General features: G+C 50.8%; 1 protein-coding gene across 50 annotated transcripts in view; it reads left to right on the forward strand.

Moving 5' to 3' along the window:
* The window catches only part of CACNA1C (calcium voltage-gated channel subunit alpha1 C), a 725,791-nt gene extending 699,592 nt beyond the window's left edge, over window positions 1-26,199 (forward strand). For 22 of the 50 annotated variants that reach the window (XM_078338403.1, XM_078338402.1, XM_035258324.3 and 19 more), the window contains 9 exons: window positions 3,380-3,538; window positions 6,036-6,163; window positions 6,673-6,807; window positions 8,370-8,722; window positions 10,959-11,087; window positions 14,074-14,180; window positions 14,510-14,613; window positions 16,467-16,799; window positions 18,906-26,199. In XM_078338403.1, the coding sequence (XP_078194529.1) occupies window positions 3,380-3,538; window positions 6,036-6,163; window positions 6,673-6,807; window positions 8,370-8,722; window positions 10,959-11,087; window positions 14,074-14,180; window positions 14,510-14,613; window positions 16,467-16,799; window positions 18,906-19,205 (1,748 nt within the window). In that variant the 3' untranslated portion in view covers window positions 19,206-26,199. The remainder of the gene's footprint in view (window positions 1-3,379; window positions 3,539-6,035; window positions 6,164-6,672; window positions 6,808-8,369; window positions 8,723-10,958; window positions 11,088-14,073; window positions 14,181-14,509; window positions 14,614-16,466; window positions 16,800-18,905) is intronic. The other 28 variants (XM_035258332.3, XM_078338405.1, XM_078338409.1 and 25 more) reach the window with 3 other exon arrangements.
* Window positions 26,200-26,860: the final 661 nt, after the last annotated feature.

A 26,860-nucleotide genomic window follows, 5' to 3' on the forward strand; every position in this document is an offset into this window, starting at 1 on the left:
TAAAACACACATTTTTTTTTTTTTTAATTGAGTCTTGCTCTGTCACCAGGCTGGAAAGCAGTGGTGCGATCTTGGTTCACTGCAACCTCCAACTGCCTGGTTCAAGCGATTCTTCTGCCTCAGCCTCCTGAGTAGCTGGGAATACAGGAACACGCCACCACACCTAGCTAATTTTTGTATTTTTAGTAGAGACCGGATTTTATCATGTTGACCAGGATGGTCTCCATATCCTGACCTCATGACCTGCCAGCCTTGGCCTCCCAAAGTTCTGGGATTATAGGCGAGAGCCACCCCGTACCCAGCCAAAACACACATTTTATGCACACATGTGTACATAAAACAGAAGAAAACTGGGAAGAAAATGTGTTACTGTGTTAATGTTGATTATCATGAGGAGAAGGATCAGCAGCTACTTCTGCCTTACTCCTTTAGCTTTTGTACTTTCCAAATTTTCTACAAAGAGTATTACTACCCTATGCTCAAAGGGAAAGAGAGACAATAGGATGACTACCAGGAGGAATATGCTGTAATACTTAAAGCTTGATGTAAATTACGGATGTGAGATTTTGTTCCATAGAGGAAGAACAGGCAGGGAGGTTGGAAGCAAGGATTCAGCAGAGTCGAAGGTTCACTGTCAAAGCACAGCACATGCCAACTAAGGAAGACCAGTAGCTAGTAACAATGCAAAAGACTGACCAATCAAATGCAGAGGCCCAGTTTTGAGGAAATAGGAGTTCCAGAGAAAAGGAGAGAAGCCAGCCATGTGGGAACTACAATCATGTCAAGAACTAAGGACTATCTTTTTTTTTTTTTTTTTGAGACGGAGTTTCACTCTTGTTACCCAGGCTGGAGTGCAATGACGCAATCTCAGCTCGCTGCAACCTCCACCTTCTGGGTTCAGGCAATTCTTCTGCCTCAGCCTCCTAAGTAGCTGGGATTACAGGCACGTGCCACCATGCCCAGCTATTTTTTGTATTTTTAGTGGAGACGGGGTTTCACCATGTTGACCAGGATGGTCTCAGTCTCTTGACCTCGTGATCCACCTGCCTCGGCCTCCCAAAGTGCTGGGATTACAGGCTTGAGCCACCGCGCCCGGCCAGGACTATCTTTTTAAACACAGAAACATTTCAGAACAGCTTCCAACGGGCCTGTGATGGCCCTACCCAAGGGTGAGCCTTCATCAGACATAGGCCCTCCACAAACTTGGTAAAATCTTAAGAAAGGAAGACAAAGTCGAGTCTTAGAAGCAACTAGAAAGAAATGTGAGAAGACATCTACATTTGTGAGGATAAGGCTTACATCAGTCCTCACCCTTCAGATTTCTCAGAGTGGCAGGATTGGGGAGAAATTAACACCTACTTCCGAGAACCAGAGCTCTCACCCCAAGTCCAGTACCAAGCCAAACAAGCGTTTCTCTTGAAATATAGAAGGAAGATATTGAAAAATACGTAGATGACATAAAACAATTGTGAGTGAACTTCCACAGTTACATAGACTATTATGAGGATGAACTAAGGCCTGATTTAGAAATGAAAGGCCTCTTTTGGAAGGTGTGTTAATTTCTTAGCTCCACTCTAACAGATGATCACAAACTGGGCAGCTTGAAACAAGAGCAAGTTATTCTCTCAGTCTAGGAGGCCAGAGGTCTAAAACTAAGGTATCAGCGGGGTTTGTTTCTTCTGGAGGCTCTGGGGAGAATCTGTTTCACCCTTTCTCCCAGCTTCTAAGGGCTGTGGACGATGCCTGGTGGCTCACGGCAGCATCACGCCATCTGTGCCTTCATCTTCATATAGCCTCTGGGGTCTTGGGTCCCCTCCTCTTCTTATAAGGACACCAGCCACGTTGGATTTAGGGCCCACCCTTATCCAGGGTGACCTCATCTTAACAAATTACATTGGTGAAAATCCTATTTCCAACTGAGGCCACATTCTCAGGCTCTAGGCAGACATGAATTTTGGAAGGACACTATTCGGCCCAGTGCTGAAGCTAAGTATATTTGAATACTGTGTGTGCTAGGATCTTTCACTGCTTGTCAGAAACCTCCAGCTGCCTCTCCCATGAAGGGGATTGATCGCCTGCATAGCTGGTAGGCCCGGGAGTCATTCCCTGCCCTCAGGTCCTGTTTGGATCTGACGTTCAGGGAGCTCGGGATTCTGTCACTCACTCCACTGCCACCTCTGCATGCTCTTCCCTGTGGCCCCAGAGGTGGATTTGAACGCAGGCAGTCTGACATGAGAGCCCTCAACCATGATACTGGACGGCTAGTCCTATGCAAGAGCAGTGAACATCCCCTACTGCTCTCACATAAGACCAGCAGTCCAGTATCGTGGTTGAATGTGAAACATTCCTACTGCTGTGAAACAAATTTACTACAAGCTTTTCAGCTTAAAAAGACACCCCGTTATTAGCTCATGGTTTGCAATTCAGAAGTCCGGCAGTGGTGAAGCTGGGCTCTCATAAAGCAAATCCAAGATACTGATCAGGCCGTGGTCTCTTTTGGAGGCTCTGGGGGAGATCTTGTTGTTGGTGGAATTCATCTGTTGCAATTGCAGGTCTGAGGTCCTCACTTTCCTGCTGGCTGACAGCTGGGGACCCACTCACCTCCTAGAGGCTGCCTCTCTTAGTTCAGCCCACATGAGTGCTTGCTTTCTTCCAGGCCAGGTGGAGAGAACTCTGCTTTTAAAGGGCTCATGTGACTAGGTCAGGCCCACCTGACCTCTCTGTCTTAGGCCGTAGGTGCTATGTGCCATATGACCTAGTCTCAGGAGCAAAATCTATCATGGTCCAGGGCTTTGGCAGCATGTGTGCCCTGGTGTGGAGCATCTTAGAATCCCACCTCCACATCTGCTCACAGCTGTAGGTCTCAGCTCTCCTTTTATACCACTGGAAAGCCAGGACCCCAGAGGCTGCATGGGACAGGCATCTAAGTAGGGGAACTCAGGACAGGGCCCTCATGGACGGATGTACCCTCCAATCATCCATGTCCCCTGTGGCTGCCTAAGGAGGTCCATGAGAAATGCCACCCATGGGGAGCTGTCCTCCACTGCCCATGGCGGGGCCTTGCATGTTCCAGCTGCTGAGCACATGGCCGCCATTGTTGCTGCCTGGGGGCTGGGCTCCGTCCACAAGGAAGAGCACTGAGTGTCAGCAGAGGGGCCCCCTGGCTGGCCTGAGCCACAGGCAGAGGGCAGGGGAGAGGGATGGCATTGGACAGTGCAGGAGAGGGAAGGGGAAAGAAGGAAGGTGGAGAGAGGAAGGGGAAGAGAAAGGAGGTGGAAAATGGGAAGACTAGGGAGAAGTGAAGCAAAAGAGAGAGAAACTGATGAGTCAGGGTTGCGTGGGGCAGATGCCACCATCTGTGGCTTCCTACCTTACGCAGAGGGACCCAGCCCATCAGAGGCCCACCCAGGGGCTGAGGATCCTTTCCGCTCTGCAGGGAACCTAGAACAAGCCAACGAGGAGCTGCGGGCCATCATCAAGAAGATCTGGAAGCGGACCAGCATGAAGCTGCTGGACCAAGTGGTGCCCCCTGCAGGTGGTGAGTGCTCCCTGGACTCCTGTACCTTGGCCACTGCCTGGCTGTGCCTTCCTCTGCCTGCCTCTCCTCCAGCTGTGGCACCCTTAGAATGCAGAAGCATCCCATGAGACTTGCTTCTTGAGTCCCCTAGGCTTGCTGGAGGTCTGCCTTCAGACCCTTCCTGCGGGACTCAAAGGCCCTATTGGTTAGAAGAGATGAAGGTACAATGCCCTGCACAGACTCAGAAACAGAATGTCAGGTTGGAAATCTGGTGCAACTCTGCTTTTTACATAGGGGAACAGGCCAGTCCCTTCACGCTCGGGGGTTTGGCAGAACTTCTAAGGAAACTCCACAAGGTATAGGTTTCCCATAAACCTGATTGCTGTAGGATTACAGTAAGGCCCTGAAATAAGAATCCCCTGAGAGTCCTCCCCTCTTGGATGAAATTCTTTTTGTTCTTCCAAGAGCAGTGTTTCTTGACCGTATAAAGCTCCCAATCCCTTTTTATAGCAGAGAGTTTATATTGCCTTTACTATGATCCCGAATGAAAATTATGGGTAATATAACTTTCTTATACATATAATTTCCAAACATTAATATAATTCTATAATATATTATTAACATATAACATATATATGTTAATATAATGTCTTCACTCTAATATAAAGAATAATATATTAATATAATGTCTTCACTCTAATATAAAGTCTCTTAAAAGCAGATGTTTTCAATATGTAAATACTCAGGCATAACCATACTAGAAGATACAGTTAACTGATGACATCCTCTCATGTACCCACTTACAACACATACAGCTGGTTTACAGGAAATATGACAATACTGAATATTGTCAACACTTTGTGTTTGACATTTTGAAATAAGGGGTAAATAAGTATACTAAATAAGTGTGTGAATAAATAGTCCCACACACATCAACACACACACATCCTTACACATTGAGTAACCATGATGTGATGCTTACGGTGGGTGACCCAGATACCACAAAGAGCATCGCCATCATGAATACAGTTTTTAAAAATGCGAACCGCTCTCGGCCAAGTTCAAATAACCCAAAGTATAGTCTTCATCAATTTACACAGTTGTATTCCTGGAAATTTTCAGGCATGTTAAAACCATGCAAAAAAAATGTCCTCTGTTCATTTGCAAAGTGAAATTGTGTTCTGATCTCAGGGAGTCATGAACAGAATCATGGACATGTGACATAGGCTTGAAAGCCATGCAGAGTGCGAAGCTGTGATTGCAAGACGTGCCTGCACTTTAAGGGACAGGTCTGGAGCTGCTTAATGCTGGTGGCACCCCGCAGCACCCTGACAACTGAAAACCATCCTACACATTTACTGTGCACTCCTTCAGAGGTGACACCACTTGTGTTGAGAACCACTTGCCAGAGGGAAAGCCGGACTTGGGCTGAGTGACAATCCCCTAAGTAGGCAGTGCCACATGACGTTTCAAACGCATTATCTTATTGAATCCTGACAACATTTCTGTAAGGTTTGCTCAGGGAACTAAAGTTCTTAGAAGCTGAGTTGGTGACCCAAGGTTACCTGGAGAGTCCAGAGCAGATTCAAGAATCAGACCCAGGCCGGGAAACCTAAGACTCCAGGCTTGTCCCACCATTCAGTTCTTCCTTCTTGACTATACTGGGCAGGGGACCCTGGGTTTTCCCTCCCACTTGGAAATGGGGCCCTTGCCAGAGAAGTGGGGGTCACCACTGCTACGGATTTGGTTATTTTTGAGGGACAGAGAACCCTCACCAGCCCCTAGATCTAATCCCCAGCGGTCTCTTGGGCCCATTGCATCTCTTGACAAAGAACCACGAGGTTCTTTACAGGCATGAATTGTTTCCTGTGGGAACTTCCAGCTTCTTCTCCGTCAGGTTCACTCACAGGACAGGGACTGATGATGTCACATGTAATCTTGGACACCCAGCCCAGCACGGATGAAGCCAAGCCACCTGGCACAAAAAACCCAATCTGGTTTAAAAGAAAAATCTGAACTTCCGTGGGAAGAAACCCCTCCCTCCAACCTAAGCAGAGCTGTGTTGTACTAGCGTTTGGAAGACTGGCCAATTGATAAGGGACATTTGAAATTTTGGAATTAAGTAAGAGTTAGCGAGTATCAGTAAAGTTTAAAAAAAAAAAGGGGGAAAATAATTTTGATAATAGTCTACCTTTTCCATAAAAAAATGGGATAAGAATATGTTTGTTAATTTACAGAAATAATTTGCACTAAGAATCTCCCAGAAAATACTCAAGAAACTAGATTATCTACAAGGAGGTGGCGACTAGGCAGATAAGGGCTGTGGTGGGAAACACTTTGCACTATAAGCCTTTTTATGTATTTTTTTCTCTTTTTAAGCCATGTGAATGTACTACCTCTCCAAAAAAATTAAACCTAAAAAGTTAAAGAAAGGTTGGATGCTGAAAAAAAATGGATGAAGTACAACTGAATTCCCCTGCTCCCCTCTTACCCCCTCTCCCCTCTCCATACGTCTCAGATGATGAGGTCACCGTTGGCAAGTTCTATGCCACGTTCCTGATCCAGGAGTACTTCCGGAAGTTCAAGAAGCGTAAAGAGCAGGGCCTTGTGGGCAAGCCCTCCCAGAGGAACGCGCTGTCTCTGCAGGTGAGGGTCTAGAGGTGGGTCCACACTCCAGGAAGGTCCTGGTCACTGCCTCTAACCTCCAGTCAGGGTCCCGGTCCTTCCCCAGCAGCTGGAGGCCAGGTCCCGGCAGAGGGAACCTTTCAGAGAGCTCCAGACCTTTCCAAAGATGGCTGTGAGAAGGGAGTGATGTGCCCTTCCCCACCTGCCGTCACTGACTGCCCTCCACGGTCCTGCCTGCTGTCATAGGCCCCAGAGCTCTGAGCACTTCACTCAGGCTCCCATGACGGCCCCTGACCCCTGGCACCCCCTCCTAATGAGCCTTCCTCCCTCCTGGATGGGCAAATGGATTCTTCCATCAGAGGGCAGCCCAGCCCCCCCGTTCACACACAGGCAAACCTTCCAGAGGGTCAGCTGGCTGGGTGGAGGATGCCAGGGCCCTGCAGGGACAGGCCTTGGCCCGGGGCTGTGGCCGGCTGGGGAGCTCAGAGGAAAGGGAGTGCGGTCCTCACTATCCTCCCTCTGGGTTCCAGGCTGGCTTGCGCACGCTGCATGACATCGGACCTGAGATCCGACGGGCCATCTCTGGAGATCTCACTGCTGAGGAGGAGTTGGACAAGGCCATGAAGGAGGCTGTGTCCGCTGCCTCTGAAGATGACATCTTCAGGGTGGGTGGCACCATGGCGCACTCTCGACCTCTATAAAGTTCAGTTTGGAGCAAGAGGGTGGGCAGGGTTTTGCGGAGAACGTCCAGGGGAAAGAGCCGCACCAGAGGACAGGGCCACTTCCAGGCTCTTCCTGATCAGCTGTGTCCTCACCCCTTTGCCTTTTCCAAGCCTGACTCCGTCCCAAGGCAGGGCTCCCTGGAAACGGCATTTCACAGTGTCTCCCCAAGGGAAATGTTTCCTAGGAGAAGAGAAACTTCTATATCAGAAGTTATAAAGTGGTCACCCTGGGCATATCTAATCTGCAGGCTTGTTTGGTTTGCTACTATTTGAAAATCTGGCACATTCAGGTCAAAATCAAGACTCCTGGCATTCCTTGGAAAAGTCAGGAGACCTGCAATTTTGAGCTTGCATTCCGGCAGGGCAGCAGAGGGCTGGAGCCTAGTGGCAGCTGCCCCTTGAGATGGAGCATAGCATGTGTTCTGCAGATCTCCAAGCCCCTCCAGTCCTCCCCCTTCCCTCTCCCTTCCTGGAGACTGAAGCTGCCCAGCAGTTGCAATAGTGAAAATTAAACACAGCTGTACCGGAATAAGGGGCATTTATACCTCACATGTGTTACCTGCCTCACCCCGCTGGTATTTGGTTAAAACTCCTCCTATAGCAAGGGAGAAGTTGCCAGTCATAATCGTGCAGGGCCCTGTTCACACCTGCTCCCAGCCCAGGGCCCAGTTCCCAGGCTGTGGAACACACAGGAGGCAAGCCGAGCCCATCCTGCCCCTGCTCCTTCTCTTCCTTATCCTTATCCTCATCACCTGAGACATTCGTCACTAAGTAGCCTCAGGGACATGGCATGATTGTGACTCCACCTGACATGATCCCAGAAATCAAAGGCTCAGTCACCAAGGCCCAGGGATGTTCTGGTGTCAAAGTTTGCAACCTTGCAAATAGCTCCTTGCCCACTTCCCCAGGACAAGGAGAAGATACTCAGGGAAAACACTGGCTCTTGGCTTGAACTATCTGTGAATCCCTGAGGGGAAAAAGAGCATCATGCAGGAAATTCCTCATTTTCAAAACCGTTTGGCCGACACAGCTTTTAGCTCCGTGAGCACATCAGATTTATTGATTTTTAATCTGGTTAGAATCTTCTGGTCGTTTTCCCAGCCCCCACCCTCACGGTGTGCTGGCTGCTCTCAGGGACCGCTGTCCTAGATGTGCCCTGGAAACTCGCTCCCAGCCTTCAGGGACTTCACTGGAAACCTCCAGGGCAGCTTATACCAGCGGGAGCCTCTTGCACAGTCCCATCCCTACCAGTGTGTGGGTTCTCCCAGCTACCGCAGAGGGGAGCCCGGAGCCTTGAGACTGTGGGTCCCTCCCACTCTGGAGCAGCCAGGTATGAAGAAGGACCTCAGGTGCTCCTGGCTCCCAGCAGGGCTGTGCCTCCCCAAAGGAAGGCAGCCCGCCTTCCCGGGCCCTGCATTCCACTGGCCAGACTGTGGAAGCTGCTCTCTGGGAGGGGTGGACACTGAGGGGCTTCTCCTCCACCCACCTGTCCTTCTTGCCTACAGAGGGCCGGTGGCCTCTTCGGCAACCACGTCAGCTACTACCAAAGTGACGGCCGGAGCGCCTTCCCCCAGACCTTCACCACTCAGCGCCCGCTGCACATCAACAAGGCAGGCAGCAGCCAGGGTGACACAGAGTCGCCTTCCCACGAGAAGCTGGTGGATTCCACCTTCACTCCCAGCAGCTACTCGTCCACCGGCTCCAATGCCAACATCAACAATGCCAACAACACCGCCCTGGGCCGCCTCCCCCGCCCCACTGGCCACCCCAGCACGGTCAGCACTGTGGAGGGCCATGGGCCCCCCTTGTCCCCTGCCATCCGGGTGCAGGAGGTGGCCTGGAAGCTCAGCTCCCAGAGGTAAGCGGGAGGCTGGCCACCCTGCTGTATTTTCTCCTTGTCCTCTGATCCCCTGTGCTCTAGGATGCACTGCTCTGACATGCTGGGATGGTGGGACTTCCCTCCCACCCTGGGCCCCTGCAGAGCTCCTCCCTGTCAGCATCAGCAGCTCCAGCGTTCCCTGGTGGGGCTGAGAGAGGTGCCTAGTCCCGCTTAACTGTGCTGCTTTTCCAGAGTAGGACAGTGGCTCCCAGCCGGCGGCACAGCGCCCCAGCATGTCAGCCTCCTGACATGCCTGCCCTCCAGCTCAGAAAATAGTAAGAGAAGTGGAAGCTTCTCACCAAACCCCTGGAAAAGTGTCCATCCAAGAAGCAGGTACCTGCCGTGGGCCTGCCCATCCCCCCAGAGGGCCCATTTTCAAGTGGCTGCATGCAAGCCCCTAGGGCCAGGCATTTAATTGTGTCAGATGACAGGCAAGTTAGAAAGACCATCCCCCTGTCTGCTTTCCTTTCTGCAAGGTGGCTGGTTTAGCCACCCAGAGGCAGCACTGGGGCATCCCTCAGCTCACGAGGCCTGCACTGCTGCCTTCTGTGCTCAGGGCAGCTTGCTCAGCCCTGGATTTGATGTGCTGGCCTCAAGGGCTGGCTTTACATAGGAGAGGATCTAATCTAGGCATCTAGTCTTGGGGGCCTGCATTTGTTGTGGGGGCCTCACCCTTCTCTGCAACCTCACTCCCCTTCCCCCCACAGCCTTTGAGGACTCAGGTACTGGATCCCCACACCCCTTCTCCCCTGCTGGCCTCACCAAAGCCTCTGCTGAAGGAGGGCTCCATGTCCATCTTCAGCATCTCAGGGTGAATTCAATCCCTACCCTCTAAGGGCATTTTCCTGTGAGGCTTTGTTCTCTGTGACAAAAGGGGGAAGAGATGTTTAGAGGAGCTGGGGAGGAGACCCTGGGGAATTTCCTTGTCCCCACAGATACATCTCTCCATGAAGCAAAACACGCAAAGCACCCAGCACACAGTCAGTGCTCATGAAATGTTGGTTCCCTCTGCCCACTGCAGACAGTACAAACAACAGGGCACCAAGCTTCAGCTTGGTGAAGAAGAGGAGCATAACCCACATCCCAGCTCCCTTGTCCTCTCTGTCACAGCTCAAAGCTAAGGGCAGCTCAGGCCCTGGCGTTGCCTGTGCTAAGAATGGGCCAGCACGTCCTGTGCCCGGTGGCTCCCAGAAGTGCTGTTTCCTGCCTGCTCCGCTCTGCACCTCCAACTCCTCCCCCCACACCCTCGCCAAAGCTCGCTCCACTTCCCTCCCCTCCCAATCCTCCTGGAGCTCCCACCTGTAACCTTTCTTTCCCACTGCAGTGGGAGTGGCAATCTGCAGGCCTCCTTAAGAGAGAGAACTGCTCCTACCCTGCCAGTGATGCTCAGAGCCAGGGCACTGATCTAGCCCTCAGCTCTGAGAGGATGGACCAGGATCTTTCCCTGATGCTCTCGGGGATCCGAGGATAAAGTGGGCCCAGCATGCAAGGTCTACAGAAAGCAAGACAGAGGGAGGCACTGAGCTGAGCTAGACAGGAAAAGGAAGAGGCCTTGGTCCAGAGCTAAAGAAGGCATGGCCTGTGAGCATAAGACCCTGTCCCAGGAGGGAAAGGCACGTCCTAGTGTGTGAGGATCTGGAGCTCAGGAGGGATTCTGGCTCAGGAGGGACTCAGGCTCACTGCCTTCTGTTCAGGAGAGCAAACCCCTCCAGGTGAGGCTTCCACTCTGTGCCTTTGCCCCACGGGGCCAGTGTCAGAATCAAGGACACCATCAAAATAGGATGCCAGAGACTTCTCAGCTGTACCAAATGCCAAAGACCCAGGTGTCATAGCTGGAGGTGAGTGGGGGGCAGACTCTAAGGCAGGGCATATGTCATTCCAATTTCATAGAAAGGGAAACTGAGGCATGAGGTGTGCTAAGCAACTTGGACCAGAGGATAAGTGAATTGGGGTCAGGACTCAGATCTCCCTGGATCAACAGTAGACATCCTTCTCCCTAATGGGACCCTCACCCTGATCTTAATACTTCCATGGACCCATCAGCAATCACAGGAAAACAAGGCATCAGCAACTGTGTGCCTGTTCACATATGTGTGCTTGTGTTTGTGCACGTGTGTATGCATGCATGTGTGTGCGTGTGTGGTGCTTTACTTCCTGAAGGAAGGGGAGGAGGGTTGGCAGTCCCTGATGTTTCTCTTCATCTTGGATATTGTAGGTGCCACTCCCGGGAGAGCCAGACAGCCGTGGTGGGTCAGGAGGAGACATCTCAGGATGAGACTTACGAAGTGAAGATGAACGATGACACGGAGGCCTGCAGTGAGCCCAGCCTGCTCTCCACAGAGATGTGAGCTCTGCTGCCCTCTGCCAAGGCCAGCCCGGGTGTGGGAACAAATCTGGAGAGGCAGGGGCAGGTCCCTGAGATCCATCCTCTGGGACTGATTGGAGGAGGAGAGGAGATCACAGAGAAACACCTGCACAGCCTCTGTCATCTCCTTAGTGAAATGGGAGCCCCCGTCTCACACACACACACACACACACACACACACACACACAAACACACACAATGCCCTTTGTAGCTTGACCTTTCCCTGCCAGGAAATTTTCTGAACATTGTTTCTTAAACCTTTTAGGCTGTAAGACACAGGCATAAATATATTTTCTGGTGAGACTCAGTGCTCCCACACATATATTGACAATTAACAAGTGTTTCAACACGTTGCTTATAATAAAGCTGCCCAGAAGAGGGCACTGGTGGCAAACCTACGCCTGAGATCTTTTGTCCTTGCTGCAATTCCTAGAGTGTTTTAGCTGCAGATTTAGATCCTTTAGAAGGTTGTGACATTCATTTGGTCACTAACACTAGCCCTTAAAAGTCGGCGTAGCATAGCATAATAGAAATTATCAGAGTGCGTGGATGTCACAAAGGTAAGCGCTGTGTTGGGAAACACTTGCTTAATTGCCAACAGATGTGCGTATCAAGGGCGTCTCCCTGTGAAACGTTTTTATGACTGAGAGATGTCCACAGAAGTTTGAGACACATTGTTTCAGAAGCTTTTCTGGCTTTTTTCACCCTCAAAGCTCTGTCTCATCTGTTACTTTATTTGTGACTCACAGCAGGCCTCTGAGAGAGGCAGGGCATATGTTATTCCAATTTCATAGGGAAACTGAGGCATGGGGTTTTCCCCAGGGGGAAATGCCTGGGCCCTATAGGCTTGCATGCAGCCACTTGAAAACAGGCCCTCTGGAGGGATGGGCAGGCCAGCAGCAGGTGTGCCTGCTCCTTGGATAGACACCTTTCCGAAGGTTCAGAGTTACTTTCTGAGCTGGAGGGCAGGCGTGTCAAGAACCTGGCATACTGGGGGTCTTTGTCACCTGCTGGGAGCCACTGTCCTACTTTGGAAGAGCAGCACAGTTAAGCATAGCCAGGAGAAATGCAGGGCGTCCTCTCTCAGCCCCACCAGGGAACCCTGGAGCTGCTGATGCTGACAGGGAGGAGCCCTGCAGGGGTCCAGGGCAGGAAGCAGGCACTCCCCGACCCATCCCAGCATGTCAGTCCAGTCAGTTCCTGAAAGGACTTTAGAGTGAGGGAGGACTAACCTTGCAGTCTTTTGAAGATAGGAAAGGTGTGGCTGGAGGTGGTGAGAGGGGGCACCAGGCCCCCCACTGGGGGGCATGTGGGGAGATCAGCAGGCAGACCTGATCAGCACAGTGTGATTTCCTGGGGTCCAGTGCTTTCTGCTCAGGAACTGGATGGGAAGAGTAGCAGAGGCACCTCCTTTTCCCGGCATAGAAAAAAGAGTCCAGTGAGTAAGGAAAAACATGAAAAGAGTCCCAACCAGCAACTCTTGACAAATCACTCGACTGCTCTGTGCCTTTGTGTCCCCATCAGCAAAATGGGGCATTGGGGTGACAGACCTTCTACTTTTCTGACTCAGTGAAACACAGTCAACCTAAAACCAAGAGAAATACCTGAAGTTCCTTATGAGATCATATGCTCTAAGTTGATTTTTAGAGAATACAAATGAATGCCTGGCCGCCTGCCCTAGAAATCGGGAAGAGCATGTGTTTTAACCTATTTTGGTTCTTCTGGAATGCTTGGTGCACCAGGTGCTCTGTGAAGTCATTAGGAATCCAGTCTCCATCCTCAGGGAAATTCCACTAACTAGGAAACTAAGAGGGTCTCAGGGGAGGAAGATAACACAGAGAGTTTCTCACTAATTACCCCCAGAGTGGTACAACCTCAAGGGGTACAGGCATTCAGAGAATGTTGAGGGCAGGGTGACCTTAATAGGTACCACGCACAGGGTCAAATAGTAGCTAGGTCTGCAAGAGTGGGGGTGATTTGCATAAGAAGAAAATATAATAGGGAGGCCTTACCTAGCTGAGAGTAAGAGCAAGGCTTGAAGGCATAAATACCGTGGTCTGCGCTCAGCCGGCATTCCTGCACATCTGTAAATTCCCCAAGTCTCTGTGCTGTGCCAGGAGCAGGCATGGAGTCACCCTCAGAGGTGTGGGGTGGCACCAGGGACCAGCGAGTCAGTGGTCTCATCTGGGAATGAGGTTGGAATGCAACTGTGCTTCTCAGACTGCAGGCCGGCCCAGCAGGGATTGTGAATCAAGATTTTAATAAAATCGAACAGACTAAAGTGGACTAGGACTCACCAGGGTGCCATGCATGCACTGAGGGTAAGCAAAGGGCATGAGGTTTCATTCCATTAGGTGTGTCTGCGCATGATGGGAAGGTGTCAAATCTACTTCTCATTGAGTCTCCATCAAAGGCCTGGAAGCCGTAGAATAGATGCCCCCTGAGATCCCTCACAGCCCTGCTGTTCACCTGCTGAGTGGCTGTAGGGTGGTTGTAGGCAGCTGCTCATGTGCTCTTGTTGATGGGGCGGGGGTGGCAGAGCAGGGAGAAATCGGGGATGAGGATAAGTTTGGGCTAAAGTTGAGAGTCACTGGGGAAAACAGCATCAGTTCATACAGACACGGGGGCCAAGGCCGTTTCCCAAAAGAACTTCGTCTGCCTAGGATTCTTTCAGCTTCCTTAATACCTTTGACCCTAGAGTCCCTTCATTTCCCCAAATCAGAACTGCAGGCCCATGAGACAGGCTGAAGGTGAGGAGCTGGCAACTCCCAGTGAGCAGGTCTGGAAGATGCCAGGGGCAGGCCAGAACTTCTTGGGGTGGCAATTCCCCAAACCGGCATGTAAGCACAAAGTGAGCGTCCCTTCACTAAGGATCAGAGCACAGTGCTCCCTGTGGGTGCAGCTGTCCCTGTGGGTGGCCACTTCTCAGCTTCCAGGAGCAAGCCCCAAGAGTTCTCTGTTCCAGGCTCTCCTACCAGGATGACGAAAATCGGCAACTGACACTCCCAGAGGAGGACAAGAGGGACATCAGGCAATCCCCAAAGAGGGGTTTCCTCCGCACCGCCTCACTAGGTAAATGCACACCTCGCTCTCCAGGGCTGGTCAGTGGTTACTCCCAAGAGGACACCGGTCAGGTACCCAGGGGTGATTGAGAAACCGTGTGGCCTGGCTCACACAGTGGGCTGGGTAGATTTCCAAAGCAAGGGACCACATTCCAAAGGCAGGGTGTGCAGGGATGAGCCCTGGAGAGATGCTTCAGAATACGTCTCTGAAGGAAGGGAGGGGAAAGGAGGAGTGTCCCGGGCCACAGTTACTGCTCCTGGCACCCACCTGGGTGTGAACTGTCATAGGCCAGCATCCTGTTTTCTGCCCTGATCCTGGCTCTCTGGCTGGCTTTGCAGGTCGAAGGGCCTCCTTCCACCTGGAATGTCTGAAGCGACAGAAGGACCGAGCGGGAGACATCTCTCAGAAGACAGTCCTGCCCTTGCATCTGGTTCATCATCAGGTAGCTTTTGGACAGGCCACTGTCACCTGCTAGCAGGCCAGACAGTCCCCAGGATGATGGACAAATCCTGAGGACATCAGTGGGTCTTGCCTGTCTCTGATGGCTGGCACATCCTGCTCCTGCCCTCAGAGCCACCCCATAGGGCTTCACACGCCTCCTGTGCAGGTAAAGGCCACAGCAAGTTTTGCAGCATTGCAGGGTGGGGGCCTAGGAAGTGCTGGTGCACAGGAGCTCTTCGTGTCATCCTGAGGACCCACAGCTGTGGGCTCCACCTGAGCTTTTTCTTAGGCTGCCACAAATCCCACTGACTCCCCAGACACTGACTTATGCTGTAGGGCACTCAGGAAGATGTACTTGTACCTAGAGTTTGAACATACCTGGAAATTTTGCTGCACAAAAATCCATCCAGTGACATATAGAAGTGACCAAAGAACCCGCCAGCCACATGGTCAAGAGTAGGGAATGACATCCAGGGAAGTCAGATCCAGGGAGATTCCATAAATGAAACTGTCTCTTGGCATGGCTGACTCCAGCTGAGACAGTGAAATCCAAGATGCCCGGACCAAACATATTTCAGTATCTTTGAACTTCAGTGTTATCTGAGGCCAGTCTATTAACCCCAGGCAAACTGAGTTTCCCAACATGCTGACCTTTTTAATGATATACTCTCTTATAGCATGGACGTATGCTTTAAATGACTTTTTTGTACCCAAAGGCATTCAGCTGCTAATCAAAACTCACAATCGGCATGAGATGGCCAGTGTGGCCTTGCTGAGTTGATATGACTTCAGCTCCAAGAAATGAACTGGTTTTCTTAGCCTATGTGTGTTGATTTCCACTGGGCTTTCGGAAATAATGAATATGGCCTTACACTTTTCTCAGATCCCCAGGGACCCAGGAGCCCCAGCCTGAGGACCACCATGGGCTGTGGCAGGAGGTGGAAGGATGTGGGGACACTATGTGTGCCATCTTAAAAGATTCCTAATAGTCAATTTCACCTATCTGTTCTTGTTATACTGGCAGGCACAAAACTCTCCTCTTCATCTCTTTCTCCTTCTGTTCTCTGTGCCCCTGGAGGTGGGCTTTCCCCACACACAGTATCTCTCTCTCTTCCGAGAGCACATCCCATCAGAGCAGCTCAGCTCGCCCTGCAGAGCCTCTGCCCTGGCAGGTTGTCATGGCAATAGCCAGGCAGGGCTGGTCCCTGCCCTCAGGATGCTCAAGAACATTCAGGGACAGAGGGCACACCACATGAATCTTTTAATCACAATACAGCACCAGATTTAACAATGGTTCAAAGACAACCTGAGCTAGAGACAGGCAGGGCATTATGAATGGCCCCGTTAACTGTCAGAACCAAAACCACAAATACTGGTTTTCCCGACTCTTTGTGAGGTGCAGAATGCTTCTTCGCGAACCTCATTGCACTTGAATCTCACACCAGCCCTGCAAGGCGAATGGATAGAGGGCATTCGCTCTCTGGCTTTACAGACATGCAGGCCTCACCCTGTTCTCCGTTCTGTTGAGGACAAAAGCAAGAGTGAGAGAATAAACAGGTGACAGGGTCAGGGCTAAAGGCAGGTTACCATGACTCCACCCAATCCCAGTTTGCAGAAGGTACAGGAGAAAGAGATCACTTCAGACCCAGATGATCCTAAGATGTATTTTGAGATGGTTGAAAGTCATGCCAGGTTAATGTATAGGACCAAGAGGGGGAAAAGATGGCATGTGAATATCAGGCTGGTGGAGCTAGCTGGACACAGCCCCTACAAAGCAGTGGTTGCTTAGAAGCAGGGGCCTGCCTTGCTTGGGGTGGACCCTCCTATTAACTCACACTCCTTGTGTGTCCGCAGGCACTGGCAGTGGCAGGCCTGAGCCCCCTCCTCCAGAGAAGCCATTCCCCCGCCTCATTCCCCAGGCCTTTTGCCACCCCCCCGGCCACACCTGGCAGCCGAGGCTGGCCCCCACAGCCCATCCCCACCCTGCGGCTAGAGGGGGCTGAGTCCATCGAGAAACTCAACAGCAGCTTCCCGTCCATCCACTGCGGCTCCTGGGCTGAGACCACCCCCTGTGGCGGGGGCAGCAGCGCCGCCCGGAGAGCTCGGCCCGTCTCCCTCACGGTGCCCAGCCAGGCTGGGGCCCCAGGGAGGCAGTTCCATGGCAGTGCCAGCAGCCTGGTGGAAGCGGTAGGTGACTCAAGGACAGGCGGGGGGAGAGGCCACAGGCCACAAGGGGACTTGGCATGTGCAGCTGAGAAGGAAGCACCTGGCTCTTTCCAAATTCATTGCAGTCAATATCTGAGCAGAAAGACCCTCCCGGTCAGGGCTGCAGGAGGGCTGGTGTGCAGAAAGCCGTGCCCACACGAGATGCCATGGGCTCTCCTGAGGCCAGGCCCACTACAGAGGGCAACAGAAATCACTGAGCAACTCATCCCGGCCATAGACCTATGTGCTGCATCTGCTCAACATGCAAATGTGAGCTTGGCTGCCTTTCTACACAGACAGGCCAGATCCGAGGTGCTGAGGCCTGACCATCCATGACAATCACCTGGGGAGCTTTGGAAATGAGGACAAATTAACTGATAGTTGTTAAAGCTTTTCGATGATTTTGATGCATAGCCAGGCTGGGAGACACTAGTCTAGAACGAGAGAGCTTTCAGTCCCATGTGCTCTGTCTGGTCAGAGCAATCCTGTCTAGTGCAATCCTGGCACCACATTATTAGGGACCTTTGATACATTAGAACAAGACCAAAAGAGGATGACCAGAATGGCAAGTTCATAGACACCATTTCCTAGGAGAACCGGTTCTGGGAATTAGGGAAGAAAACCTGGAGAGAAGGTGAGCGTGGAGGGTGCAATGCACCTCTCACACCTGCAGCGGGAGGGATGGGGAGAGGTGGCAGAGTGACTGGCTCAGCCCACCAGCAGACAGATTTCAGCTCACACGAGGAAGACATTCCCAACTGGCCTCTTCCAAAATGACAGGGGCTTGCCTGAAAAGTGGGGAACCCCCATCACCAGACATAGCCAAGCAGAGGCTGAGCTCATCTAGACATCAGGCTGTGCGTGAGGTGGGGGAGTTAATCTGGTATTTCCTGTGGCCTTGGTCATCCTTCATTCATTTCACAGACCTCCCCTGAGTGCCTGCTATGTGCAGGCGCTGTTCTAGGTACAGGAACACAGCTGAGAAACACAGCCTCTGCTCTCATGAGCTAACGTGGTGAGGAGAAACAGATAATAAACACACATATATACAACACATCAGGAAAGTCAGGAGTGCCAAAGAAAAACGAAGCAGGGTAAGGAGAGAAGGAGCAAGGCAGATGCCTGGAGGAGTGGGTGCCAGGCTGCACTCAGCTTCCTTCCACCTCCTGGCTCAGGAGCCAACTTTCCTATAGCTGGGCACTAAGCAGGCAGTCAGGGGAACAGAGAAGTTTGGGGGTCACCTGCTGGCCCTTCCCAGCAGAAACAGGGCAGGGGCATGCACAGTGTTTGCACGTATACCTCACCCCTGGAAAGGCAGCAGCAGGCAATGGGCAGTGGGCCTGTCTCGACAGTTTCACCAGGGAGAATGGTTTCTCTGAAAGAATAGTATAAAGGCTCTGTGGGTGTCAGACAGGAGAGGCAGGCTGGGGTCTGCTGATGAAGCAGCAGGGCACCCCCCTCCCCAGGCCCCTCTGTGAGCCAAGCCTACTCTGGTTTTTGTTTTGGTTTGGTTGTCTTTTGAGACAGGTTCTTGCTCTGTCACCCAGGCTGGAGTGTAGTGGTGCAATCACAGCTCACTGCAGCCTGGGCTCCCAGGGTCAAATGATCCTCCCACCTCCGCCTCTGGCCTTGCGAGAGGCACAGGCATGCATCACCACACCCAGCCAAATGTTTTTAATTTTTCGTAGAGACGAAGTTTCCCTGTGTTGCCTGGACCATCTCAAACTCCTGGGCTCAAGCAGTCCTTCTGCCTGGGCTTCCCAAGGTGCTGAGTGACAGCTGTGAGCCACAGTGCTGGGCCATAAGCCAAGTCTATATATTTGATGACAGTGTTTGGCCAGCCCAGCCAAAATTCTCTCCTCTGGCCTGGACATCCCTAATTCTTTTGGCAGATGCTCCATCTCTACTTGTTCCCTATGGGTTCCACTCCCAACACACGCACACACACGTGCACACGCATGCGTGCACACACACACACACTTCCCCAAGTGATCACCAGATACCCCTGGCTCTAGCCCTCAAGAGAAGAGCTGGGCTCCAGGAATAATGTTCCTTTGGTTCTCCATGGCTCCCATCCCGCGTCTCTAGGTCTTGATTTCAGAAGGACTGGGGCAGTTTGCTCAAGATCCCAAGTTCATCGAGGTCACCACCCAGGAGCTGGCCGACGCCTGCGACATGACCATAGAGGAGATGGAGAGCGCAGCCGACAACATCCTCAGCGGGGGCGCCCCACAGAGCCCCAATGGCGCCCTCTTACCCTTTGTGAACTGCAGGGACGCGGGGCAGGACCTAGCCGGGGGCGAAGAGGACGCGGGCTGTGTGCTCGCGCGGGGGCGGCTGAGTGAGGAGGAGCTCCAGGACAGCAGGGTCTACGTCAGCAGCCTGTAGTGGGCGCTGCCAGATGCGGGCTTTTTTTTTTATTTGTTTCAATGTTCCTAATGGGTTCGTTTCAGAAGTGCCTCACTGTTCTCGTGACCTGGAGTTAACCGGAACAGCGTCTTCATTCATTTCTGTTGGGACAAGACGCGGAGCCTGGGTGCGCGAGCCGCCATCCGGCAGGAAGGCGCCCGGCTGTGTCCGCAGACGCGGGGAGAGGAGACGGCGAGGGTCCCGGGGCGTGAGGAAGGCGCCTGCCCTCCCCAAGCCCGCAGGCCCCGGGACCGGCAGCGCCTCTGTGAGGAGAGCACCCCGGCTTCCTGCGCGCCCTCACCAAAAGGACCCTACAGCAAACGGGTGTCTTTCGACTCTGCTTGTAGAAAACATTTGCACATATTCTGTACGAGCCTGCTGTCTCCCTAGAGCCAGGGCCCTGCGGATTTGGAGAAAGGAGCCGGGCAGGACTACCAGGAGGACCCCGCCCGGGCCCGGAGAGGGAGGAGGAGGCCGTCAGGGGCGCGGAGCTTTGGGGATGGGCGTCGGGCCGGCCGGGGTGCCGCTCACCTCGACCGGTCCCCATCGACCCGCGACAGGATCGCCCCACAGGCACAGGCCACGCGGGGCTCCCGGCCAGCCGCCCGCCCGCAGGCAGCGCAAGGGAGGAGCTGCGCCGCAGGGAAGGGGCCGCCGGCTCCGCCCGACCAGGTGGTGCTGAGCTTCTGCTGAGCGCTCTTTTGTTTTGTGGTTTGACACTTTTCTTGACAGCATGTTGCAGTTTTCGGTTTTTTGGATTTTTTGTTTTGTTTTGTTTTTGGTTTTGGGTTTTTATTTTTTATTTTGTTTTCCCAGGGGGAAGGGAGGAAGAAGAGTGTTTACAAAGTCCTGTAGCCCCCTCACCTTTCTGTTTTCATTTTTGCCAATGTAAATCGGGTTTGGTTTTCTTGTATTATTTAAAGGATTGTCGTTTCCTTTTCCCACGGAGGTTCAATAGAAGCCCCTGGAGGAGAGTTTTACCATCCTTTGTGTATGCCCAATAATTTGTCATCATTTCCTTAGGTAGTAACCTATTTTTGTTCTGGTTTAGTTCGGTTTTCTAATGCAAAGGTAACTGGCAATGCACTTGATGTGGTCTTGCACATGTGGGTGATAGAGTTGGGTTCCTTTTTATGCTGGGTGTACAGGGGTTTGGGGGAGAGCAGCATGCTCGAGAGACTCTGTGAGTGTGCGACGCGTGTGTGCGTGGTGGGTTGTCTGTGCGCATATGTCCTACCTATGTATATGCACCCACACCATATGCCCGCGCACACCAGTGGCTACGCAGTCCCCCCTTTCTGGTTTAACTGTGGGAAGATCTGAATCTGGGGCCATTTGAAGGCAAAAACAAACCCACTGTCTCTGTTTCTGAAATGGGAATCAGTAACCCTTTGCATTCTGTCCCACAAGATATGCAAAAACAATGCAATAATATTCATTTAAAAATACAATTGTGAGTTGTGTTGGCATTAAAGCTGTATTTAAAAAAAAGACACAGAAATTTAAGAGAAAAACACAAGAAGGCATTTTGCTTCAATATATTCCGTGTAATGTTTTATTGCATTGATAATGCTTCTGTTGAAGAAACCGTTATACTTGAATTCAGGTCAGTTTCAGTATTTTTCAAATATTTTTTTAAAACTGAATTGCAATTGTGCCAAGCGAATATAATGAATTGAATTAAGTTGGGTTTTGGATTCACTTCTTGTATATTTTGCTGCATGTAAAGTAAATCATTTTGTATTTGGAGTGTGATAGGCTCTACCTTTGAACTCTTAAGTGCTTTTCTATATGTGGTTGGGGGAAAGGGAATGAGTTTTCTTTAATTTGCACAACGAGCAAAGGTATCAGCAGTGCAGCCATTATTCTGCTCTCCACAACAGGCTTGGACACTACTGTTTTGCATATCTTGTGTTCGCTTCCATTTCCCTCAGTTTTTCCAAAATCATTTGCTGGGTATGTTCGTACCGCCTCCTGCTGTGAGACCAGGACCTATTTTATTCCTGTCTTCACTGTGTCCACCCTGCTCTGGTCCTCTGATTTGGTACTTCTCCAAGAACAGCCCTTCACTATGAGGCTTAGGGAGGCATTCTGACCAGCCCTCAGTCTCGGGGCTGGCGTGTGCATCCCCCATGGAAGAGGCGGCTGGCTTGCCCTTCACTCCCACCACTCAGACTTTTCTTGTTGGGTTCCTTAGAAAAGTGTACACTAACCAGGAGGATGAAATTAAAGTCAGGCTGCTTGGAGGGAGGGGCATCCTCACTTCAGGGATCTGCTCTATCCAAGAAACAGCAGGGGCTCGAGAAAGGAACTAACTGGTGAAACCAACTGAAAGTCAACTCTGCCTGCTCCTTTCTCCGTCCCTTCCTCACTCCGGAGCTGCCTTGCCTTCAGGCCTGCCCTCATGTTTGGGCTGCCAAGGAGGGGCCAGGACAAGGGAAGAGGCATCAGGAGCTCACGGTGCGGGTGGGGATGGATTTTGTGAGGACATCTCCGCTGCTCATTTACATCTCCCTACTCTGTTGGTGCTGTGTCCTTCAAATGTGTGTCAACAGTGATGATTGAAAAGGGACTGCTTTGGGGAAAACAGGACCCAATCATTTGCCCAGAATTGACCCATTGAATCTCTTCCAGTCCTAGCATTCCCTCAGCCCCTCTTGGCACACATACAAGCAAGCTAGAAATTAAGGAAGAGTCCGTTCCTCTATGGCAACTTGCTAGACTGATTCATGAAAAGGTGGAGAAATGTGCTCAATACTCCCCAGTTAACACAGGCTAGAAACAGAGCTTCTTCATGGATCTCCCAAGTCATCCAAACTTTCTTGATTCCCTTTCAGTGCCCATCCGGCTCCCCTAGAAATTGAGTTTAGGTATCATCCTTTGAAAAGTTTCCAAGATTTCTTCCAGGAAGTACACACAGGAATCCTTGTCCAGGGCAAGAGGACTTTCCTAGCCTGACCTCCTGATCCACTAGAATGAGACTGACAGAACAGACTGGCACACCAAGTAGCGACATCAACAAACCGCAGCCACGAGTTTCAAAGTGGTGTCTACTCTCCACCTAAAATGGAATTTTCCCCATGACCTTTTAAAACATAACTGTCACATCTTCCATACCCCTCCCGACAGCCACCGAGTGGCAGGAGAAAACAGCTAAGGGCTGAGGGCCCAAGGGACTTGGAGAAACACAGTTTAGGATCTGCAGTTAAGTCAACTTAACCCTCGTCCTCTGACCAGCCCTGCCTCTTTCATTTCCAGACCTTGGTGAACTTTTCCCAGCTTTGATTCAGAAGGTATTAGTTATAACCCCTTTTCTTCTTAACCCAGTAGGCCTCACTCTGACTGGGAAATCCACTCAAAGGAGCAAGGCAGTGTCTCTCATTCTCCCGTTTCCCAGTTTCAAATTCCAGGTGCTTGTCTGGAGCGAAGCTGCCTGTCACTTTCTCCCAAGTTTTCTCTACCCAGCACATCTCCTGGCCATCCCGCTGAAGACAGGGGTGCAACCTCAGGAAAAGCAGGTCTTTGCATGCTCAAGTTCATCTCCTGAGAAATAGGGACACCTTGAAAATGAGGACTTTGGAAGTTACCCAGAGAATGGTGGCTGCGAGCCCTGAGGTACACAGTCACCACTGCTAAAGGCAAAGCAATGGAATAAGAATGTAGGTCAGAGGTAGAATGCAACCCTGCTCCTTGGGGGTTTTAGCCTCATCAAACCATCATGGAAAGGGTGGCAAAGGAGGATGATGGCATCTCCGTCCCTAGAGGCCTAGAATAATTAAATATCATTGTCGAGGATTTAGAAACAATTCAGCAAAGAGCCCACAAAATGGGTCTGCTGGCTCCCAGAAGACCTCCTTAAACCCCAAGGGAGGAAACTTGATGATGGCTTCTGGGCCAATTCCATGTTTTAAAGAAGACCTGCCTCTGAAGCAAATGTCAGCACAGAGAGGACTAGGGGGTGAATGAAGGCAAGAAAAGGGCATATTTTGACTCCCTGTGTCTCTTCCCATTTCATGGAAGGACGTGTTCTGCTCAGCCACCCACAGTGACCAGTGTGGTGGAGCCGCTGACATCTCGAGGATCTATTTGGGAAGGTGAGAAAGTGCACATTCCATCTGGGGGTGTTGTCCCTGCCACATCAGCCTACCTGGTGGGGTGTGAGGGTGTCTGCCGCCCTGTCCCCCCTCTGCTGATGTCCCTTCCCTCATGTTGTCCAGGTGCCACCAGACACAGGCCCCCGTACAAAGGCAGGCGGGGAAGCCCGAACCTCACAAGGAGGCCCTCGGCTGCCAGAGTCCAGGTTCTCCAGCAGCTACGATTTAAGGAGGTTGAGGGGAAAGACAGGAGGGAAAGAAGAGTCCTACAACCATCAGGGATGGGGCACCTTTCCCTGTCCCTGAGCAGAGCTCCCTCTTCCCACTGCCGTCCCCAGCCCCAGCTCCCTGTCCTCCCCAAAACCTAGTGAGAAAGATGGTGTGTGGAAGTGGTCCCATGGGCAGATGCTACACAACCTCTTTATGAAGCCACTTCTGGGTTTAACTTATTTAAGTCATTTATTTTTATGTCAAAGCAATGAAGCATTTCTTTGTGGAGCCAGATAGCAATATAACAGACCAATGGGTTTCTGCCACATCTCTACATTATCGTGGGGGATGCTTAACCTACCTCTCCCCCTCCCCACCCTTCAGGCCCAAGGGCTGGGATTCAGCTCTAGGTATGGGACTTCCCTACTCCTGCAAGGCTGAGCACTGTACACACAGACAAGGAGGGCGCAGCAGAGTGATGCTCCTGGGTGGAAGTAGTACCATCAGAACCTTATTATTATGAGATAAATACTATTTACGTACATTGAGAGAGTACTACAATCAACGCTTCCTCCTGGGGTGACCTTAAGAGGTTTGAGCCACTGCACCTGAAGTGGTAAAGGTCCGTGGTCTTTGTGGGGTGTTAGAGAAGCCTTCAGTCACCTCTGAAAGCACTCTAGCTCTTGCAGCTCAGTGGATGAAGAGTAACAAATCTGTTGAGCACTGGGAGGAGTCAGAGTTAGCATTTTGATGAAAATTCTCCCACATGTCTACTAAGAATGAGGAAGACAAGATGAAGACGAGGTGATTACACAAAGGTCTGAAATGTTATATCCCCAGAGCCAAGTCCTCTCCCTTCAGATCAGTTACTGGCTACTGCACAGGGGCACCCCCACCCTTGCAGGGCATCCCATGTACCCCAATTCTCAGGAGCTAAGGAGTTTGACTTTGTAGGGATCCCAGAAAGGGCACCGTGCCACTTCCTTTGGCATGAATCAGACATACATTGTACATTCGTTTCTTTTTTTTTTGAGACAGAGTCGCCAGGCGCCAGACTGTGGCACAATCTCGGCTCACTGCAACCTCTGCCTTCTGGGTTCAAGCAATTCTCCTGCCTCAGCCTCCTGAGTAGCTAGGACTACAGGCGCATGCCACCATGCCCAGCTAATTTTTGTATTTTTAGTAGAGATGGGGTTTCATCATGTTGGCCAGGATGGTCTCGATCTCTTAACCTCATGATCTGCCTGCCTTGGCCTCCCAAAGTGCTGGGATTACAAGCATGAGCCAGTGCACCTGGCCCATTGTACATTTATTTCTAAAATTCACTCATGCACCTCAGACTAAGGTCATTATCCAAAAAAAAGCTCTGGGTGGAAGAGCTTGTAGGTTTTAAGAGAGGGTTATTTCTCTGTGAGGAAATGCAGAAATTGACAGAAAGTTTCTTATACACTGTTTGAGTCTGGAGAATTTCCATTATGGAATTCTTAGAGATCTCAAGTTTATTAGCAAGGGAATATGGAAAAAGAGGTGAGCAGGCACCAGGCTAAGCATTGGCCCCCTTGCCAAGGAACCTGGGGCTGTAGGTTTCAGAGACCTCCTTAAAGAAACCTGGCCATTGGCCAGAAAAAAAGAGAAGACTCTTCTATAGAGTCACAAGAGAAGCGAAAGCAGGTGTGTCACTGGGTCCTGTATATAGCCCCCAATCCCAAGACTTCCCAACATGGAGAAACTACACCAATGTTTAAAAGGGGAAAGGAAAGAACTTGCACATCAAGGGAAGATGACTTGTAAACACAGTCCTGTGCAAAGATCTCCTTCAGGAGGTGTCTCTAGCATCCCAGAGCTGTGGGCACCTTCTGCTTTCCTGCCTCAGGCCTCTTATGCATCCAGCTGCACCCCATCCCCAAACCCAAAACCCATCTCTTGAATCCCAGCCAGATTATATACCACCCCATTGCCATGTCCCACCCTGCCCAGAATGTATGCTGTTCTCCCAGAGCCTCGCGGGAATGAGGCCTTGCAACGCGGCCGTGGGAAATGTCTGTGATGGTAGTGGATGAGAATAACCGGTGGCAAAACACACATGTTCATTAAAAATAGGGTGACAGATTCCCCGTTGGTGAAGCACTGAAAGGTCTATGACTCTCATCATATTGCTGTTTTATTTTAATCCACCAGAGCTACCATGCAAAACTTTCCTCCCATGAAAGGCTCCAGATAAAGCTCCTCTATCTCTCCTCTCCTCGTGTCCTCCCACTCAAACCCACCTTTATCCCCAAAACCAATCTGTATCATGCCTGTTCTCAGAGAGGCACAGAAAAATGGGCAGTGCCTCCATTGTCACCATTACCCAGCCCCTGCACACGCCACACCCTCCCCTCCAGGCTCCACGACTTCACAGTCTTACTGTTGTAAATATCATTGTACAGTTTGTAATCCTCAAATAATCCCATTGTCGGAGGCCTCGCCTGATGAGCCTTCTCACCCTTGAGAAAGGCCAGGGAATCTAGAAGGGGCAACCCTTCAAGGAGAGTTTCAGGGTCAGCTCTGTGTGAGACACTATTGTATATTCCTGTAAGATTGCATTTTTATCTAAGGAATGATGTTATTTAAAAAACAAACAAAAAACACAAAAAATAAGAATTGCAAATAAATTTCTTAACAATGTCTATATTGGCTTCATTGTATCTTCCCTCTTCTGTATTCCTTCCTTTTTCTTAGGGGTCACAAAAACAAACTGCGCTGTTATCTGAATTGTCTGGGATTCCCCCAAAAAGAGGAAGGCTGGAGAGAATTCAGGAAATATGAATTCAATGATAATACTTAAGTCCATTCAGCAGTTAACCCATCCCCTATTTCTTCCTTCTCATGGAAGAGTTAACGGAAGAATGGCCAAAAGTTAAAAAGGTGACAAAATCAGAGACATTAAATGGTTAATCCACATGGATTAGGCAGGAAAAGCTGTCTTCTAAATTGGTTTTGAAAGAAGGACAGAAGGGAAGAGGGAGGGAATGTAGGAGAGAAGGAGGGAGAGATATGATAATATATTAAATACTATGAAGACAACACAAATTAAGGTTGCTTTTTCTTTTGGTTATTATAACTTAAACTGACTTCGAGAATGCTTTCAGAATAATTCCCTACGTAAAAATAGTTTTTCCCAGAGGATTCTTGGAAGATAGCAGAGTAAGGAGCACCAACTCCTCCCCAGGAGACAACAGATACACTGGCAGAAATTGTTTTGTGTAACAATTAATATTTTGAAACTCTGGAGTCTAATGAAGGCTTGTAACTTCAGGGGAAGGCTTGGACAGTAAATCAAGATTAGTT

This window comes from Callithrix jacchus, chromosome 9 (assembly GCF_049354715.1).
Source record: "Callithrix jacchus isolate 240 chromosome 9, calJac240_pri, whole genome shotgun sequence".
NCBI classification, from domain to species: domain Eukaryota; kingdom Metazoa; phylum Chordata; class Mammalia; order Primates; family Cebidae; genus Callithrix; species Callithrix jacchus.